This window comes from Borostomias antarcticus, assembly GCF_949987555.1.
Source record: "Borostomias antarcticus genome assembly, chromosome: 11".
Classification (NCBI taxonomy): Eukaryota; Metazoa; Chordata; class Actinopteri; order Stomiiformes; family Stomiidae; genus Borostomias; species Borostomias antarcticus.
In genome coordinates, this window is record NC_140244.1 from 11,111,057 (window position 1) to 11,132,952 (window position 21,896).

The window sequence follows — 21,896 nt, forward strand, 5'->3', positions numbered from 1 at the left end:
ATTCATTTGTTGTTGTTCTTCTTGCTGCTCGGTGTTTGTGTGTGCACTAGGTGGCGCTCCAGACTGCCCAGGCTGAGTCAACCATGTGGAGACACCGCTATGAGGAGGAGAGCGGGAACTGCGCCCGTATGAGGAAGTCCCTGGAACTTAAGATTGACCAACTACACGAACTACAGAGACAACTAGAGGTGCGCACAAGCACACACACACTTTATATTAAAAAAGGCAAAAACAAAGGATCTCTCTGTCACCCTCTTGCTGTTCAGAGACCAGTGGAACAGGAAGCCAGTGTTCAGAGACCAGTGGAACAGGAAGCCAGTGTTCAGAGACCAGTGGAACAGGAAGCCAGTGTTCAGAGACCAGTGGAACAGGAAGCCAGTGTTCAGAGCCTGATGTCTCAGCAGCAGGACTGTCAGGCTGAGCTCATCACCAGCAGCAGCGCCCCGCCGGCCCAGAAGACCCAGCAGGACCCTGGGGACACTACAGATCAGCTATACGGGAGAAATAACATCACTCTATGGGACTGGCCAACTCAACAATTACCACAGATCAGACTTTTTTAAACCATATGTGCAATATCCCATTGAGGAAAAACTACCTGTGTAGTTCCCCCCACATTTTTATTTGTTAAAATGCAAACACAAACATGTAAAAGGTAAAAGTGAGATCCTATCCAGCCGTAAGACAGGTATTTCACCCCGTGAACAGCGGTGACTAACACAAGATAAATACATAATGCCATTTGGATCAGACAGGAAGCTGAAAGGAGAGGTCTAAAAGTCCCAAACAAATGTATACAGTACAAAGAAACATTGAACATCAAATTATACAAATAAACTATTTGTTTAGTCAAAACATCATTCTGGATTTGTCTACTCCATTCCATCAATATCATCATTAGTTAGAATAAAAACATATGCATCAAAAGTGGATAGTATCTATCTACAAACTTAGTCTATAAGAGTAATAATTCCAGAGCCTGATTATTATTCATGGCTCTTAAGTCTATTTGAATTCATTCACTAAACACAACATCCAGGGGTTGGACCCTTTAGCTGTCAATACAGTGGTTACTGAATAACGACTGCCAGGATATATATTACAATATGTGCAGCAAGTCTAACCATGGGGCCCTTGTGAATGCAATGCCAGGTATACTTCCGAACAGTTAGACAACCCAACGCAGACGCCATGCTACGTGGACGGTTAGCCCCAGAACAGGTCAGATGTGGTGACAGGCTGAAAGCCACCGTGCGCTGAGCATTCCTGGGGGGACTGCCATGTCTGGAAGTCATTAACCAGGCGTAGCGGTAAATCACCAGGTTAAATGGCAGCCTGTGGCTGGCAGGACTTTGACCCTGTGGCTTCACTCAAGCTATTTCTAGTTATCAACTACTTCACAGCAGAACTGAGTGTTACACTGCCTGGTAATAGCAGGCTACGGTATTTACAAAAACATCGGCGCTACGGGAGAATACAAAGGCTCAATTCATGTCACCCTTCCTTCTCCTAGCGTACACACACACGCCTCTACATTTGGATAAGCATAAACATACACACAGTCGTGAACATAAACACAGGCATGAACATAAGTACTTCCTCGGTCAGCTGTTCCTCTCAGGGCTGAGCCGTACGTACGGGGCCCAGTGGTGAGGGGGGGGATCACTGGGGATGCAGTGGCCCAGTGACTGGCCATCCTTCCGGAGTCTGGTGGGTCTGCAGCAGGCAGTACAGCTGCTTCAGGTGGGTGACGATGTTGTCCTTGATGTCCGGGATGGAGATCTGCAGACGCACACTGCCGCTGTCAAAGGAGCGCATGCAGTCGCCCGAGAACATCTCGTTGATCATACGGGCGACCACGGGGATGATCTGGGGGGGGGGTGGGGGGGGGTGGTGGTTACGTCACAGATACTCCTCTGCAAACATCTGCTACCCCCCCACGTAAACAACACGATTATCAAAAAGGCCTGAAGAATGACTAACATATTTTGCCAAAGGCCGTCTCTCACTTGGACCATGATGAGCTTCCTCTCTCTGGGTTTGCCGTCAGGCCACTCCTCTCCGAAGCACAGGTTGATGTCAAACCCCGGAGGGCTGGGTGTCTGACCCCTCTGATGGGCTATCACACCTGCCAATCAAATAGACAACCAATCCCAATCATGTTCTTGATTATAGTCACCTCTAAGTCTTGATTATAGTTGCCACGATACACGTGTCAATACAGACGTAATCAAAATACAATTGAGGTTTGCGACCAAAACAATTCATACAATTGAGGTTTGCGACAAAAACAATTCAATTTATTTAGGCTTAAAACCAATTTAATGGCTATTTGTTTGGACATAAACGGTTTGTTTATGGAAATAGTCTTCATGCTGACTGTGGCTGTAGCTAGCTAGCAATGACATCAGCGTGTGGCTGTAATTAGCTAGCAATGACACCGGCGTGTGGCTGTAGCTAGCTAGCAATGACATCAGCGTGTGGCTGTAATTAGCGAGCAATGACACAGGCGTGTGGCTGTAGCTAGCTAGCAATGACACCACCGTGTGGCTGTAGCTAGCTAGCAACAACACCAGCGTGCGGCTGTAGCTAGCTAGCAATGACACCAGCATGTGGCTCTAGCTAGCTAGCAATTGACAACTGCGTGTGGCTCTAGCTAGCTAGCAATGACAATGGCGTGTGGCTGTAGCTAGCTAGCAATGACACTGGCGTGTGGCTGTAGCTAGCTAGCACACTCACCACTGAGGAAGGACTCTAGGCAGAAGAGCTTGATCTTCCTCTGGCGCTCTATCAAGTTGGGGGCGCCGGGGTTGGGTGCGCAGGGGCCCGACCAGTACACCTTGCACTGGCACAGGCGCACGGCGTAGATGTCGTGGCCGCTGACCTCCAGGATGAGCCCGCGGTCCATGACGTCGAGCAGGCGGTTGGTGAAGACCCGCTGCTTGTCGTTGGTGATGTGCTCGGTGGTGGGGAAGCGCAGCTGCTCCAGGTTGACCGGTCCGAACAGCTCCTCCTGGTTGACCATGGGCCCCAGGTCCCCGTAGAACAGCCGGCAGCCCTGGGGGTTGCTGATCGTCATGGCCGGACACACGTCCTTCCCTCGATACTGGAACTGCACCTCCAGGTCAGTCACTGGAGAGGAGGAGGGGAGAGATGGATCAGTGTGAACCCATGTTTCAGCATTGCCAGGGTGGTATTCAAACCCGGGTCTCTCGCAGGACAGACACCATTTTAACGAGCTACCTGTACACCGATGAAAAGCTCTCTCTCCATCAGCACGAGTGGATGGTATTTGTACCGGTGTGAGTGAGTTTACCCAACAATTTGCTACCTACACAGGACTCATGAGGACTCTGTTTCACTTGGTTACACTAGCAAGCACCCATTCAACACACGTAGGCTTGTCGTCTCATGTGACACGTCTTACACAGCCACTTTTTTAATGTGTCTGATTGGGGGTCGCAGACCTGTCTGGCATGGCGGCACCTCCGTCCGTCATATAAATTGTAAACAAACTATGCTCACGCATAGTTACCATAGAGATGACGCGGAGTGTGGGCTTGGTTGAGTATTTCAGCCTAGAGTGTTGGCTGAAGCACAAAACGCAGAAAGTGTCTGATACCCAACCTTTCTGTGTGAGACATGTCGTACGACCGTTGTCTTACGACGCATAAAGTTGTCCTTCAGCCTGGGCAGAGTAGGCTACTCACTGGGCAGGGAGCTGATCCACATCTCCGGGGAGGCAAACATGGCTTCGTGGATAGGCGGGGGCTGCATGTCCAGGGGGGCCGGGGGCATGGGGGCGATGGGGGGGATCTCCATGGGCGCAGGGTGCATCTCCATATCCACAGGCTCCTCCTTGGGCCACACCGCCTTTCCAGGCTCCTCCTTGACCCAGGCCTCCACCGAGGGAGGGGTGCAGCTGGGGGGCTGGATGGGTGATGCTGCGCTGGCAGGAGACCACATGAGGGTCAGGGGTGAGGGGCTGGTGCCTGGTGGAAAACACAGAGGAGAGAGACACGCATGGATCAGCCCACAACGCTCAGAATGAATACCAGGATGTTGGAATTAGTCAATGGCATCAAGCGAGTCTGACTCACGAGGTTGGGCTGTTAACCCTCGTCAACGTGGGCTTCAGCATTGAAGATAGATAGATAGAACAGAGTTTTTATAGTTTTTAAAGAATAAAAAAATAAATTAAATAAGTTCACATCTATCTATATTTTTTAAATAAAAACATAAATTTTTATCTATATTATTCTGTGTACTTCTGTCATTGAGACAAACGTTCCCTGTATGCATACGTGGAAAGACAATAAAGCTTGACTTGACTGGAGTGGCATAAAATAGCCAGGTTTACTGGAGCCTGGACTAACCGTTGGGAGGGTACGGAGGCAGGGACTCTGGGGTGTCTGGAACATCGTCATCCCCTCCCTCTTCCTCGTAGGGCGTCCAGGAGCCGGGGTCAGAGGATCCTGGCGGGAGAGAGAGGAAGCCATGAGGACTTACGGCGACGCAAGAGATGCTGAAACAAACAGGCTGCTTTACCCTCTCCCCTCTGCGTGCGACGCAGACGTTAGCGGGATGTTTGAATGCGTGAGCGCTTACCGGGGTTGCTGAGGGGCTGGGGGATGTCGCAGACGTCGTAGATCTTCAGTGGGTTCATGGGGACCTCCTTGGTGCCGTCGTAGATGAGGTTGAACTCTCGGCTCTTGTTCAGGGCACAGCGGAGCTGCGCTTTCCACTTGGCGGGGTCCGGCTCGTCCACCCCCTCCTGGAACTTCCCTGTCTCCACCGCCCACGCCTGAGAACAGGCCAACGCCACAGGTGAACGGGTGAACACCACAGGTGAACACCACAGGTGAACGGGTGAACACCACGGGTGGACACTACATTCAGACTAACTTCACCGGACTGACTCGCTGCCACAATGTCAACATCACAGTTTATTTTCTTTGTCTACTGTGTAATACCCTACTTTAAAGATGGTGTTCTCCTCCTCGTGCTGGGGTGTGTGGCGCGTGGCGTGTTTCCAGGGGATCTTGAAGCGCTTGGCGTCCCGGTCGATCCACGCCAGGCCCGGGTAGAGCCCGGTGTCCACCTGGGCCACTAGCCAGGGCTTGAGACGCACGCGACGGGGCGTCACCGACATCCTCCTCACCGCCTACAGGGGGGAGAGCAGCAGGGAAACGTTTAGGTTCTGATGTGCAAGGTGCTAGACATGTCTGAAGACACGGGACGGTCCAACAACGCAAACTCTCATAACGTGGGGCGTTAAAACATCACGGCTGGGAGGGACGCTACTGAAAACATGCACGGTTTCGATTTGGCAAACGGCAGAAGAGGCCATGGTCCAGAGTGCACAAAGTGAAGTGTTTCTCAAAGTGAAGAGTCGGTATTTCACGTTCAAATCTTATTCTCTGAATATAGCATTAGGTCTACCTGTAGCCTAAGTCTAATAACATGGCGGTCTATCGATTTATGGTCAAAAGAAAATTAACGGCGTTTTAAAATAGTTTCTAAATAGCCTATTAAAAGGTTGATGCAATTGAAAACAGCCTAGACCCATATCATATTGAGGAAATATTTCGTAATAGGCTACGAGGGAGGTGAACACATGATATTCAAACCATACAAAAGTGAAAACAGGAAATTTCGTATAAACTCCTTTGTTGTAGGCCTATAAACGAACTCCAGAAAACAAACAACCGCGGCGAAACCGAGAAACCAACCTGCGATCGTTGACCAGGAAGTTCCCACCTTCTATCCGGTCAGGAGTTGGTTGAACTTGAATCTTCAGAGGACAAAATTATCTGTCACAACGAGTTCGTTTACGGTTGTAAATATTCCGCGCTGTGCTGTCTAACACTGTCGATAAGGTTGTCTAGTGTGGTTAGACTGGCCTCCGCACTCCCCTCTCCTTCCCCTCACCGAAACTCAGGTAGGAGCGTGACGTCACACGTTTCAGTCTGGCGCACCTTTTCAGACGGGAAAAAAAAGTCCGAATGACGGAAACATTGAGGCTACTGTAGATATTCACCTCTACCAGGGCTGTGTTGGATATACAGTATACATTTCAAGTAGCTTTGTCTAGAAACTCTTTCCCTATCACAACAACAAAACGGACTCGTTAGCCTATTTCACTGGCTTCTAAAAAGTTGAGTTTGAGTAATATTACATAGGAAATTCAAAGATAGAACGGCTAAATATAAAACGTACTTTTTATACATATAAACGTTCCTTCTATGCACAAAATAGACATACAAGGCTACAATAGACAGCTGACTAAACTGGTTGGCCTGTGATTTGGGTCACAAGCCATACACATTTTTTTTTAAATTATTATTATTATTATTAGCATCATCATCTACACCGTCGAAGTTACCTGCCATTACACCGTCAATGAGAAGATGACACTTGCTAATCCCGCTACGCCCAGAAACTGCCTCCAGGCTTTTCCATGTGTGCGCGTGCGCCATGCACGCGCCAGGCGCACGCGAATCCAGAGACTAGAATACCCTGGAGTTTGTGTGTGTGTGTGTGTGTGATTCATATAGCCAGCTCTTGGCTGCTCTGTGCTCGTGTCCCAGAACCCTGTCATTCCAGTCATCAGAGAGGACAATAAGGCCAAGTTTGATTTGTAAATGTTTTATTTCAGTGGTACTGTACAGTAAAAACATGTTATCTTTTACCAAACATTTAAACTCCCAACAATATCACCCTCATACCTAATATGCACATATTTTCCAAGACCTATATTGGATTACCTAATACAGGTTTACAAGGTGTGTACTTTTTACACAATTCAAATGGAAACATATGGTTCCCGATGTGAAGATGCTCTGTGCTCTCTCTGGTCCGTCCTCAGACGAGCCGTCCATCAGCGCCTCCAGACCTCCACACATCTGGACAGCTCCTCCTGCATCTCTCTTGAGTACGTCCATGTATGTAAGTGTGGGACGCCCTCGTGACCGATGTCCGTGTGTCGGCTCCCACAGCACCAGTTTTCTGGCTGGTAGCTCCTGGTGTCTCTGGCAAGTGACCTGCCAGCTTCAACCCCATTGCAACCCATTAAAATATAGACTGCTGCACATCAACATTTTAAACAATGTTTCAGATGACCAAAGATGTGGTCATAAAGTGTGTCATAGAGTTTGTTTCAAACAAATAAGTGCACTTAAACTGAATATGCTGCTTTACAGGAGCAAAACTGACAGTATGACCTGTGTGTGAATAATCCTAAATTACAGCGGTGAATACTTACAATACATGTCCTACAGAAGTACTAAATGGTAATGGTAAATGGACTGCACTTATATAGCACTTTTATCCAAAGCGCTTTACCATGGCCTCTCATTCACCCATTCACACACATCAATGGCGGCAGCTGCCATGCAAGGTGCCAGCCTGCGCATTGGGAGCAATTTGGGGTTCAGTGTCTTGCCCAAGGACACTTCGACATGTGGACAGGAGGAGCCAGGATTCAAACCGCCGACCCTGCGGTCACTAGACGACGCGCTTTACCTCCTGAGCTACAGCCTCCCCACGTACATGGTGCTTCTGGTCATTTAACAGACGTGAGGTAAAAACTTGACATAGCCTACTTGGCCGACTCAACTCATTCACAGTAGCTTCTTATTGCACGTCTCTGCTCACATCAGTGCCTTGTTGGTCCCCAGCAGATCCAGCTACGCGTCTCTGTGAATGTTCTGTGTGCACCCCTCCTTGTTTTGGCACAGTCGCGCTCAACTGGAAATGTTATTTGGATTTAACCTCTCCCTTGATCCTTTCCACAATGTGTGAGAGGTCCAAACTCTCTGTGAGTGTCCTCAGTAGCATCTCATCATTCTGTATGCCATTCATGAACTCATCATAGGATAGTACACCTGGCGCACACACACACACACACACACACACACACACACACACACACACACACACACACACACACACAGACAATTATTAATAGGCACATACTTTGTACAACAAAAGAGCCAAAAATGTAACCCTGCTATAAAAAGATGTGGAATTGATTTGCAGAATCTCACCATCTTTATTGATGTCTATCTTCTCGAACACCATGTTGGTGAATTCCTCTGCTGACATGTCATGCTCAGTCTGGTTGATGGCACGGATCGACTGGTGTGGGAGACAGACAAGAAGTAGGGGATGTTTGGGATTCTATTGTTAGAATGACAATGGTAGTTTTCTTAACTGTCAAATTTACATTTTCACACTCGGAGAAGTGCAACACAACATGAGAATAGTGCAGTTACCTCTTGCAGCCAGTAGGTGTCAGATAACTCTTACAATGTGACTTCAGTACAGTACATCTTTGTTATTCAGATTCAGATTCCTTTATTTGTTACATCTATTGATCTATTGGTACACATGAGTGAAATCTTTAGGTTCTGGCTCCTCATCCATTAATGAACTCACCTCTTTTTCTTATAATCTTTTTCCTCTTTTTCCTTTTTCCTATAATTGTACCTTGTCGTATTGACTAGGTACAATTCCCTCCACCTTGTGTATACTAATGATCTGTGGCCTCTTTTGACTTTAAAATGCAGCAAAAGACTCATCTTTTCAGGCAGGCCTTTGTCTAGTCCCCTGTCTTTTTATGCATTCTTATGTCCTTGTTTTTATGTTATTGTTTTTTTAACCATTATTTTTTATTTATTTGATGATTTTGTGAAGCACTGTGTGACCTTTGATCTGTGAAAGATGCTATAGAAATACTATTTACTTACTTACTATGAAACATCTGAAGATGTAAGATTTTTTTTTCGTCTAATGGTTGTCTAGATTTAACATCGTCTAGGGGTTGAAGGACCTTTGGGGTTGATCTTTCCTGGACAGGGCCTATATATCCACCGATCATCTGAGCCCCTCCAGCAGCGCCTCCTCAGAGAGAAACGGGTTTGTGGTCGTCGTGGGCTTGACTCTCACCTTGATGATGAGGAGCAGCTCGTCGCGGTCTATGCAGCCACTGCCGTCCACGTCGTACAGTTTGAAGTACCAGCGCAGCTTCTGCTTCACGTCCCCCTTCAAAACCAGGCTGAGCGCCGCCACATACTCCATGAAGTCGATGTAGCCGTCCTGCAGAGCACATGCACACACACACACACACACACACACATACACACGCGCACACACACACACACACACACACACACACACACACACACACACACACACGGTGAGTGTGTGAATGTGTGCACACACACAGTACTAACGTAGCAGCATTTTCACAGTATTTAACAATGACAGCACCTTCAAACTGTGGCGCTGAGGCCGAAGCGGAGGCTGTGCCGTGCGGCTGCCCGCCCCCCCAGCACGGCTGAGAGACACGCTCCGTTACTGTACAGGAGACCACATACTGCTGTGAACTGTCTCAAGTTGGAGTCTGTTTGGAGGTCTCTCCACATAGAACCCAAATATGAAAAACATGCAGTAGAACAGATGCTCTTCAGTCTGGTCCCTGACCAGCACCTGGACTGAGCACTTGGACTTGGTCCCCGGGCGCCATGAATGATGGCTGCCCACTGCTCCTGGCTGCCCCTGTAGGAGGACAGCTTGGATGGGAGAATTGCAGAGAACAAATTTAATTGGCGACCGATTCAGCACGCGTGTGTATGTGTGTGTGTGTGTTCTCTGTCGCCTCGCATTGCCTGTGTGTAACTGTATGACAATAATAAACTACAATGACAATAATAAACTTTTTTTTAATTTTTTACTAAGGACATATTTCATGTCTCAAAACGATAGGAATAAGAGAGCAACCTCTTGTCCAATGTGAACGACATGGACACTGTCGTCCCCCCTCTATCACCCCCAGTCAGCTCATTCATCCTCTGTTGTTCCCTCTCTCCTCCAGACCTGACCGGTCAGCGCTCCTGACCCAGAGGTCTCCTCAGGCCTACAAGGGGAGGATCATCAGTCATCCATGATGACCCATCTTCAGGACACCCATCAATAGAAGGATTACCATAGAACAGATATTCTCTATGTATAGAGATTAACATCAGATATTCTCTATGTATAGAGATTAAGATAGAGCAGATATTCTCTATGTATAGAGATTAAGATAGAGCAAATATTCTCTATGTATAGAGATTAAGATAGAGCAGATATTCTCTATGTATAGAGATTAAGATAAGAAGATATTCTCTATGTATAGAGATTAAGATAGAGCAGATATTCTCTATGGATAAAGCTGACGGGACACAGTGCCCGAGGCGTGAGGCCATGGACTACCCAGACTAAGTCATGTCGCCTGGTCATTTTTCCTTTCAAGGTGTTTTTCCATGTTAATCTGTAGGGCAACCTGCCTGTGGCCCAGGTTCCTGCTTCAGTCGGGTGTTCCTCTCCCTGATGGCACCTGATATTTTTACACCTGCAGGTGAAGTCATCAGGTTTCTAGGCCAGTTTGGTAACAGATGTGGATGCTGTAAAGCCCTCCAACAACGGCTAATCAACATGGACGATGCTTTTTTGATGTTGAATATTAGATTAGATTTTAATCTTCATTTTCAATCACAAAGCACTATGGTGTGTTTGTGTAACTGAGTGAAACGTGGAGTAGCTGGTGAAACTCAGAGGACCTCAAAGGAGCGCTGACAGTTCCTCCAAGATGGACGTCCCTATTGGCGTAACTGTCAGTGCTTCCGCCTACCAAGCGGGAGACCCGGGTCTAATCCCACCCTGGGCGTACTGAAACATGGGTTACATCTGGGTATTTTGCTTGTAAAGCAAGCCAACCTTTCAGGCCTATTCGGTCATAAGAACGTCATCTCACAGACACAAACCATAAATGCAAATTTATAACTATTGAAATATAACGTAATATACTGAACACTGCCTTGATGCGGAGCTTTATCTCGAAGATATTATAGGGATTCCCCACCTATCTCATCCGAGTTGATGGTTTTAAGTTAATCCAATTACAGTTGCAACCACTTCTGTCGCTAAGCGGGATGACCCCGGTCCCTGGAGCGTAGCCCACCTGCGCGTCTGAGTGACGCTGGGCGCTTATGTCAGGCTTAAATGGCAGATGCGCAAAGACACAGAGCTTCAAAATCGTTGTGCCAAATGCTGTGGATCTGAGCATGAAATGTTCATAACATTGACAGACAGACATAACTAATACACAATAAAGGTATGAAAGTATGAAAATGAAATGATTAGCCTGTAATTATGAGATCATTTGGACTATACACCTTTAATACTGATTTTCATAATAACAATACTAATAAATAATGCTCCTGTAAATAATACTAATAGTAATAAATAAAAAATACGTTCAAATAGAAGTCTCTAAACGTGTTTACACACACACACACACACACACACACACACACACACACACACACACACACACACACAAGATAAAAATATGGTTCGCTTACGTCATTCATGTCAAACGTGGCAAACATAGTCTGAACGTAGGCATCTGAAGCTCCCGATAGGTTTTTCAAGCCGAAGAACTTCTTGAATTCGTAATATGTGAGAAGTCCAGATGGGCACTCCGTCATAAATTTCCTGTACCACTGGTGACTTTCGCACGCGGTCAGCTCCTCGACAGAAACGTTGCTATTCCCCATATTCGTCTACTCCGTCCCAAAAACTAATCTATCAAAAAAAAAAAAATCACAATAATACGTTGTTGACAAAACAAATGCCACACTGCACAACCTCACCGTGTGAACGGACGTGGACGTGCGTTCATTGTGCTCCAACGAAGATGAATGAGAGGAGCGCACACTAATGAACGCCAATCAGAAGTCAATGAGCCGATGACGTTCGTTAATCCACTTAGTCACACATGGATTTTTATTTTAGGAACCTTTAGTTCAAATGAGGATCAAGGTAGGCTACAGTGGACGTAGCACGTAGATGGACTAGAGGTGGAAGGAGATGCGAGGTTGATGTTAAAGTTGTTTGAAAATTGAAGTTGGCCTATTGACTGATTCATTTGTTAACAAACATTAAATCTAAGGTCTTCAGACACTGCCTAACGAGACTCAATCTGTGGGCCTAGCTAAACATCACCATGATCAGAGGCTCAATGTTGGAAAAAACACCATTGTTATAACTATTCAATAAAATAGTTTCTTGTCTTTGAAATTGAGAGTTTAACATGTTTTTTGAATGATTTTTCACGGTTCCCACCCACATCCATTGTATGACCAAATGGTGGTAGAGCAATTACCAGACTTTCTCAAAAGTGCTAGTTTTGTCAACTTTTTGATCTGAACCATTGTATATGATCATAAGTAACCTTAAAACAGGGCTAAACATGATTTTTCCCTTTACTACTCCTTTAACCCTAAATGGCCTCTGCGTTTATGGGAACTATAGCCTTTACCAGTTCATAAGATCTTGTTGGGTTATAGCGTCACTGTTATTTATTGAGAGACAGCGGCTGGCCGGAGCCTATAGCAGCTCCTCCACATGACCGGGTTGCTGGCGGGGATGCCGATATGGCGGCGCTTGTGGTCGGTCTCCCAGGAGAAGCGATAGCTGCAGGTGGGCTTCACCAGCGTGTAGAAGGGCGCCAGGGAGTTGGAGCCCACCTTCAGCCGGGGCAGCAGCTCGGTAGAGGGGGAGGGGGCGCCGCCAGCTGCGGGTCCGCTGTTGGCGGTGGGGTTCCCGGGGCGGGCGATGGGGGGCAGCGGGGCCCTCCCATGCTGGAGACGCCGCCAGGAGAACAACAGGAGCTCCACCTGCTTGTCCACCACTCTGTTTCTGCTGGCGTTGACTGGAACCAGGGTCCTCAGCGGGTTGTTCAGCACCTAGAGAACCAGACGCCCAGCTCAGACAGACAGGCCTCGCTTGGACTAGTGCTGTCGTGAGCTGGACATATACTGCTCTGTGTGGTCTGTCCCTGGTATTATTTTCAATACATTTTGCACCAGTTACATGCATTGCACCAGTTACATGCATGTACGGCAAGGGTATTCTGATACATATAATAATAGTTTTATATTATAATGAAATATTCAACAATACCTGACCCAGTCAACCACAATAAAAATGTGTTGCTGAAGATAGCCTCTATATTTTTAGAATTTAAATCAGCTTGTCGATGTGTTGCCAGGTCACAGCTCAGAGAACACCACAACACATGGTTTTGTTCAAAGTTGCGGTTCGGTGATTTCTAAATGGCATTTCTCCTGCTGTGCGTGTTCCTCATAAATGACCTGGCCCTAAGCCCCTCACGCTGACCCTACAGCTTACCCTGGTTTCCCTGTAAGTAGGGCAGCTGTTGTGTTTACCTGAGACCCTCTTAAGGCTCCTCTATCTGCTCTGAGCTCCATGGCGGAGGGAGGCTGGGCTGCAGGGTGACTGGACCTGAGCAGAGACAGTGGTGGTCAAGGGCTCAACTCCCCTCTCTCTCTGAGTCTGCTCCCTGGTGGTCCTCCTCCCCTCTCTCTCTGAGTCTGCTCCCTGGTGGTCCTCCTCCCCTCTCTCTCTGAGTCTGCTCCCTGGTGGTCCTCCTCCCCTCTCTCTCTGAGTCTGCTCCCTGGTGGTCCTCCTCCCCTCTCTCTCTGAGTCTGCTCCCTTATGGTCCTCCTCCCCTCTCTCTCTGAGTCTGCTCCCTGGTGGTCCTCCTGGGTAGTGAGCCTTCCCAGGCGCTGCTACAGGCTTTTGTTGTCGGATGTTGGTTCTGTGACATCACAAGGTGGTGGTAACATGGTGGCATCATGACCCAGGACCCTTGGCACAGATCTTCCTCTGTGCCTTTGATGATTGGTTGTCCTGTGACATCATAATGCAGTGTGGTGATATTACATCATAGTGTAACTCCAAGCCATAGCAGAGATCTGACTCCATGCTATGAATGTCATCATCAAGAATTGGATTTAAAGTATTTTTGAGTAGGCCCAAGATGACTGTGCCTTGGTCAGGATCAGTATGATTTGTAACCATCAGTTGTGCTGCTGTCAAACACTGATAGAGATCTGTAGTGTTTTAGGAACTACATTAACAGGTTCTGTAGCGTCACAACATCAAGCCCAAACTGAGATTTTATCCATCACAACTATTGAACTTCACCAAGAAACACATAATTCAAAAATATTGGAATAATATACTGCACTTATTGTAGCCTACTTGTAAGTCACTTTCGAAAAAAGCACCTGCTAAATGACTAATCTAATGTAGAGTCATGTAATGGGCTATCACAGTCCAGGTGAGAGCGATATCATAAAAGCCACCAATCACCCATGTTTCAGTTTTGTTTTGTTGATTTATTTCTCAAGATGTCATCTACTGTTCTAAAGAAGTATGTTCAGAAAGACTGAAGAAGCTTTTGACACACATTACTGCAGCTGATCCAGTTTCATAACTTCCTGTTTAGAGGATAGTTAGCAGAGTTTACAGAGGCGTTACCTGGGAAAACCCAGCTATGTGGAGCACATTCTCAATATGTCCCCAAGTTACTGTAGTCTGACGTGGCGACTTGCAGCTGTGAGATATGTAGAGAATGCACTAGCTGAGGGCATACTGTACTATTAAACACGGTATGCCGTCACTGAAGGACTTACAGTACAGAACCGGATGGACCAGTCCACAGCCTTGACTCCCAGACAACCATGAAATGTTCCAGCAGCCCGTCTCAGACTCACCCCTAACGATGCTGTCCCACATGACGCAGTTCATCCAAGTGACACGGATCTGACAATATTTCTGTTACTTGTATTTGAAATATTTGACAGGGCTGAAAAAATTCAAATGTAATTTATAACAAGATACAGTACTTTAGAGTGTTGTAATTTTGTATTCAAACATATACAAAATACTTTCTCCATGATTCATAACAATAGATGTTTCTAAATCCACTATGAAGGTTTTAGAGGTGGATTTAACAGTATGTTCATGTTTTTAACTAGCGTATTGCCATATAGCCAAATCACCAAGTCACATGTGTAAACTGTATTACTGTTGCATCTCTGTGTTTCTGTTATATATGGTATATTTCCATCTGTAACTCTGTGTTTGGATTGCATTGCTGCCTATCTTGGCCAGGTCTCTCTTGAAAAAGAGATTTTTAATCTCAATGGGACTTTTCCTGGTTAAATAAAGGCAAAAATAAATAAATAATAATAATCATGTAAATACATCTTTAAATTAAGATCAATATTAGACATTCACACACAGTGATCTTGTACGTACGATATGGTACGGTACGGTACAGTATGGTATGGTATGGTATGGTATGGTAGACTACTCACAGTATTTCCATTATCAATTCATCTTCTGTGGTGTTCAGACTGTCCATCAAGGTAAACATTGTATATGAACTGCAATAACTATATAAAATGTATCATACTTTTTAGAATGTACATGTTGAACACCATAGATAAAGGCTAACCCTGGACACAAACTCTTTGAACCACTCCCCTCCAGCAGAAGGCTGCGGTCCATCAGGACAGTACTGTACTTCAGACAGTACTTTAACTCACGGTACAGAAACAGTTTCTTCTCGACTGTAGCTGGCCTCATCAACAAGGCCCGGAGCCCTCACTGACACTGTCTATTTTGTACCTTACTGTAGATTGCACCATATACTGTAGTATTGTATTTACCACTTGTAATTTACTGTTTCTTATCTTATCTTATCTTATCTTATAGTTTAGACTTGATTGTCCCCAAGGGGGGAATTGTTTTCCACAGCACTGGACAAACATTACATACAACCGCACACAGTGATACCATACAATAACAACACCATACAATGACAACACCATACAATGACAACACCATACAGTACAATAACAACACGATACAATAACAACACCATACAATGACAACACCATACAATGACAACACCATACAGTACAATAACAACACGATACAATAACAACACCATACAATGACAACACCATACAATAACAACACAATAACAACACCATACAATGACAACACCATACAATAACAACACAATAACAACACCATACAATGACAACACCATACATGACAACACCATACAATGACAACACCATACAATAACAACACAATAACAACACCATACAATGACAACACCATACAATAACAACACAATAACAACACCATACAATAAGAACACCATACAATGACAACACCATACAATAACACCATACGATAACAACACCATACAATAACAACACCATACAATAACAACACCATACAATAACAACACCATACAATAACAACACCATACAATGACAACACCATACAATGACAACACCATAAAATAACCACACCATACAATGACAACACAATACAATGACAACACCACAGTGATCCTGTACGTACGATATGGTAGACTACTCACAGTATTTCAATTATCAATTAATCTTCTGTGGTGTTCAGACTGTCCATCAATGTAAACATTGTATATGAACTGCAATAAGATAGCAAATGTCCGGTTTCACTCCCTCCCTCCCTCCCTCCGTCAGGTTGTTGACCTGCAGTTCTATGTTGCTTCCACAAGAGGCAGTGTTTTTTTGTGCATGGCTATAAGCCAGCGCACCTAGAATAGCGTTTGTCCGGTTATCACTCCCTCCCTCCGGTCAATGTTGACCTGCATTTCTCTGTTGGCTCCACAAGAGGCAGTAGTCCTAGCACACCAAAATAAAGAAGGACACCAAAATCAACCTGCCAATCTCCACTACACAAGTAGAGTAGCGGTGAAAGCATTGGACTCCCACCCAGAAGACGGGGGTTCAAGACCTGGTAGGGATGACTTTATGGGACTATACCCCAAACCTCCACATGTTCATCCTTTCACTCCAACCTTTACCCCTTGCCTTATATGTCAGATCCTGTCGCAACCCTTATTCTAACCCCAATCCACACTAGGGACTGGAAGAAGGACACCAAAACCAACTTGCCAATCTCCGCTGCACAAGTAGAGTAGTGGTGAGAGCATTGGACTCCCACCCGGGAGACGGGGGTTCAAGGGTGGGGGTGGGGATGACTTTATTGGACTATACCCCAAACCTCCACACGTTCATCCTTTCACTCCAATCTTTTTATCCCTTACCTTTGTGCAGAAACAGAAGTTGAACCAATTTCAGCAAAATAGCTAACGTTACAGAAATCATCAGTGTAACTGCTTTAGCCACTGACCGCTACCATTAATGTCAGAGCAGAGTGGTTATCAGTGATCGTCCAGAGCAGAGTGGTTATCAGTGATCGTCCAGAGCAGAGTGGTTATCAGTGATCGGTCAGAGCAGAGTGGTTATCAGTGATCGGTCAGAGCAGAGTGGTTATCAGTGATCGTCCAGAGCAGAGTGGTTATCAGTGATCGGTCAGAGCAGAGTGGTTATCAGTGATCGGTCAGAGCAGAGTGGTTATCAGTGATCGGTCAGTAGCATAAAAAATAAGTAAAAAGAAAGCTCTAGGTTGGAGCTGTCGTTAAGTAAAATAACTATTGGTGAGTATGGAATTGGTTTAGATAGTATAGTAGACAACAATCCACAAATCCTCTTCCAAAAAACTGCCACCTCTGGGCATTCCCATACCATATGAAAAAAGGTGCCTAAAGAGTACTGGTTACATAAACTGCAATTAGGTGACGGTAAGACTTTCATTTTGTGTAGCATGCGAGGGGTGTAGTATGTTCGATGAATAAAGTTGAAGTGGATTACTTGATGATTAGGATTCCTAGAGGAAAGCGATAGATGAAGCCAAATCAGTTGCCAATTTAGATTGTTACCATTGGTTTACAGTTCCCCCTTCCATACTCTATCAAGGGAGAGAGGTTTAGAAGCCTTCGCTAAGATTCCATACATGACAGAAACTAGGCCACTAGGTTGTTTCTTATCTTATCTTATAGTTTAGACTTGATTGTCCCCAAGGCGGAAATTATTTTCCACAGCACTGTTGGACAAACATTACGTACAACAGCACACAATAACACCATACAATAACAACACCATACAATGACAACACCATACAGTGACAACACCATATAATGACAATACATACATTGACAACACCATACAATAACAACACCATACAATGACAATACATACAATGACAACACCATACTCCACAATAATAACACCATACAATGACAGCACCATACAATAATAAAACCATACAATGACAACACCCTACAATGACAGGTACTGTACACACTCAGGCCTGTTCTGTGGCCTGTTGTTTAGGGCAGCAATGGCTGCAGGGATCAGGCTTCTCCCAAAGCGAGTCCTTCAGCGCCTCAGTGTTCTGCCCCTGTGCCCAGAGGGCTGTAGGGTGAGGTGGTAATGTGTGGGTGTGTTATGTCCTGTTCTATGCAGTTGAGATGCGTTCCATAACTTTTTTTTATCCACCTCAGCGAGTTTGGGTGTGGGGAGGCCAATTATCCTGGCAGCGGTGTTGGTGATGCGTGTGAGCCCGGTTGGTAACAGCATGTGTAGAAGGCAGGTGGAGCAGTACAGTAGGATAGGCTGGATAATGCTCTGGTACTATAGTGGGAGATGGGGGGCAAGAGTCCATTGAGCCTGCAGATGACTGACAGTCTTTGCTGGCTCCTTTTTTTGGGTGTCATTTGTGTGCTGGTCAAAGCTGAGTCTGTTGTCCACTGTTACTCCAGGGTATTTGAACCTGTGAACCACTTCAGCTGTTTGGTGATTGATGAGAATGGGTGCTGAGATGAGGGGGACCAGTTATTATTTCCTTTGTCTTGCTGACACTGAGGTGAAGATAGTTATCCTCACGCCACTGGGAGAGGTGTGCAACCGTGTTGTGATCGTCCAGAGCAGAGTGGTTATCAGTGATCGTCCAGAGCAGAGTGGTTATCAGTGATCGGTCAGAGCAGAGTGGTTATCAGTGATCGGTCAGAGCAGAGTGGTTATCAGTGATCGTCCAGAGCAGAGTGGTTATCAGTGATCGTCCAGAGCAGAGTGGTTATCAGTGATCGTCCAGAGCAGAGTGGTTATCAGTGATCGGTCAGAGCAGAGTGGTTATCAGTGAGTAGGATGTGCACCATCATTCTCCCCAAAAAGTTTCCTTGAACTTAATTTGTTGTTATGCACCAACAGACCTAAGCAAATGTGAAAACTTTCTGATTTTGATTCTGATGAAAAACAATCGATTTTCGGCTGAAGAAGTGATTAAGCCAGTTAGCAAGACATATTGTATTGTTAGGGCCCGAGCACTGGCGGTGCGAGGCCCTATTGAAACTCGAAGGATTATTAGGGCCCGAGCACTGGCGGTGCGAGGCCCTATTGAAACTCGAATGATTATTATTAGGGCCCGAGCACTGGCGGTGCGAGGCCCTATTGAAACTCGAAGGATTATTATTCTCCTTCTCCTTCTTCTCCTCCTTCTTCTCCCCAAACAAATGCCTTTTTGGCGGCCTAAACATCGATGAAAACGGATGAAACTTTGCAGATACATCAGTCCCGGTGAAAATCGGATATTTCATTGGTGACGGAAATGGGTGTGGCATAACGGCTCAAGAGCGCCCCCTGGAAAGTTTAAAATGACGAGCCCCACCTTTAAGTTTGATGTAGGCAAACGAAATTCGGTGGGCATATGTATTTCATCGAGCCACACTAAAATGTCTCTTGGAGCTGTACCCAACATGCAACAGGAAGTCCGCCATTTTGCTCTTAATGTGCCATTTTGTCCTTGTTTTGACCATTTCCATGCCTCGTACTTCGACGAACTCCTCCTACAGATTTCATCTGATCAACTTCATATCGGGTCAGCTTCATCTTAAGACCTTTGTGATCAAAAGTTATCAAAAAAATTGAGTTTTCACCAAACACCCTTGCCGTGGCGCCCCGCCAAAGTTTGACATTTCGCCATAAAACACGAAGTCCTCATAACTCCTCCATACATTATCTAATTTGTCCGATATATCTCACCCTTCATGACGGTTCTGTCCTGAACACATCTATGTGTCAGTATTGCATCATACTTATAGCGCCACCTATTGGTGAAACAGGAAGTCCTCATAACTCCTCCATACATTATCTAACTTGTCCGATATATCTCACGCTTCATGACGGTTCTGTCCTGAACACATCTATGTGTCAGTATTGCATCATACTTATAGCGCCACCTATTGGTGAAACAGGAAATCCCCATAACTCCTACATACATTATCCAATTCGTCCGATATATCTCACGCTTCATGAAGGTTCTGTCCTGAACACATCTATGTGTCAGTATTGCATCATACTTATAGCGCCACCTATTGGTGAAACAGGAAGTCCTCATAACTCCTCCATACATTATCCAATTTGTCCGATATATCTCACGCTTCATGACGGTTCTGTCCTGAACACATCTTTGTGTCAGTATTGCATCATACTTATTGCGCCACCTATTGGTGAAACAGGAAGTCTTCATAACTCCTACATACATTATCCAATTTGTCCGATATATCTCACGCTTCATGACGGTTCTGTCCTGAACACATCTATGTGTCAGTATTGCGTCATACTTATAGCGCCACCTATTGGTGAAACAGGAAGTCCTCATAACTCCTGCATACATTATCCAATTTGTCCGATATATCTCACGCTTCATGACGGTTCTGTCCTGAACACATCTATGTGTCAGTATTGCGTCATACTTATAGCGCCACCTATTGGTGAAACAGGAAGTCCTCATAATTCCTCCATACATTATCCAATTTGTCCGATATATCTCACGCTTCATGACGGTTCTGTCCTGAACACATCTTTGTGTCAGTATTGCATCATACTTATAGCGCCACCTATTGGTGAAACAGGAAGTCCTCATAACTCCTCCATACATTATCCAATTTGTCCGATTTATCTCACGCTTCATGACGGTTCTGTCCTGAACACATCTATGTGTCAGTATTGCATCATACTTATAGCGCCACCTATTGGTGAAACAGGAAGTCCTCATAACTCCTACATACATTATCCAATTTGTCCGATATATCTCACGCTTCATGACGGTTCTGTCCTGAACACATCTTTGTGTCAGTATTGCATCATACCTATAGCGCCACCTATTGGTGAAACAGGAAGTCCTCATAACTCCTACATACATTATCCAATTTGTCCGATATATATCTCACGCTTCATGACGGTTCTGTCCTGAACACATCTTTGTGTCAGTATTGCATCATACTTATAGCGCCACCTATTGGTGAAACAGGAAGTCCTCATAACTCCTACATACATTATCCAATTTGTCCGATATATCTCACGCTTCATGACGGTTCTGTCCTGAACACATCTATGTGTCAGTATTGCATCATACTTATAGCACCACCTATTGGTGAAACAGGAAGTCCTCATAACTCCTACATACATTATCCAATTTGTCCGATATATCTCACGCTTCATGACGATTCTGTCCTGAACACATCTTTGTGTCAGTATTGCATCATACCTATAGCGCCACCTATTGGTGAAACAGGAAGTCCTCATAACTCCTGCATACATCATCCGATTTGCACCAAATTGCTGACGCTTCATGAAGGTCGCCTTCTGAACACATCTTTGTGTCAGTATTGCATCATACTTATAGCGCCACCTATTGGTGAAACAGGAAGTCCTCATAACTCCTACATACATTATCCAATTTGTCCGATATATCTCACGCTTCATGACGGTTCTGTCCTGAACACATCTATGTGTCAGTATTGCATCATACTTATAGCGCCACCTATTGGTGAAACAGGAAGTCCTCATAACTCCTACATACATTATCCAATTTGTCCGATATATCTCACGCTTCATGACGGTTCTGTCCTGAACACATCTATGTGTCAGTATTGCATCATACTCATAGCGCCACCTATTGGTGAAACAGGAAGTCCTCAAAACTCCTCCATACATTATCCGATTTGTCCGATATTTCTCACGCTTCATGACGGTTCTGTCCTGAACACATCTATGTGTCAGTATTGCGTC

At 45.4% G+C, this 21,896-nt stretch overlaps 2 protein-coding genes across 3 annotated transcripts; both read right to left on the reverse strand.

The window, feature by feature from the left end:
• Window positions 1-239: 239 nt before the first annotated feature.
• Window positions 240-5,926, reverse strand: irf6 (interferon regulatory factor 6). 2 transcript variants are annotated; one of them, XM_084445364.1, is made up of 8 exons: window positions 5,733-5,926; window positions 4,979-5,164; window positions 4,609-4,804; window positions 4,377-4,475; window positions 3,711-3,992; window positions 2,740-3,132; window positions 2,010-2,128; window positions 240-1,869 (listed from the first exon to the last, which is right to left on the reverse strand). In XM_084445364.1, the coding sequence occupies exons 2-8, from the start codon at window positions 5,150-5,152 to the stop codon at window positions 1,663-1,665; spliced, it is 1,470 nt and encodes a 489-aa protein (XP_084301490.1). In that variant the 5' UTR covers window positions 5,153-5,164; window positions 5,733-5,926; the 3' UTR covers window positions 240-1,662. The 2 variants fall into 2 exon arrangements, with proteins under 2 accessions (XP_084301490.1, XP_084301491.1); XM_084445365.1 differs by having other exon boundaries at window positions 1,707-1,869; window positions 1,984-2,128.
• A 1,832-nt stretch (window positions 5,927-7,758) lies between these two features.
• Window positions 7,759-11,603, reverse strand: LOC311315394 (guanylyl cyclase-activating protein 1-like; the record flags this gene model as incomplete). The annotated part of the gene is made up of 4 exons (XM_084446064.1): window positions 7,759-7,886; window positions 8,049-8,139; window positions 8,950-9,099; window positions 11,409-11,603. The coding sequence occupies 4 exons, from the start codon at window positions 11,601-11,603 to the stop codon at window positions 7,759-7,761; spliced, it is 564 nt and encodes a 187-aa protein (XP_084302190.1).
• Window positions 11,604-21,896: the final 10,293 nt, after the last annotated feature.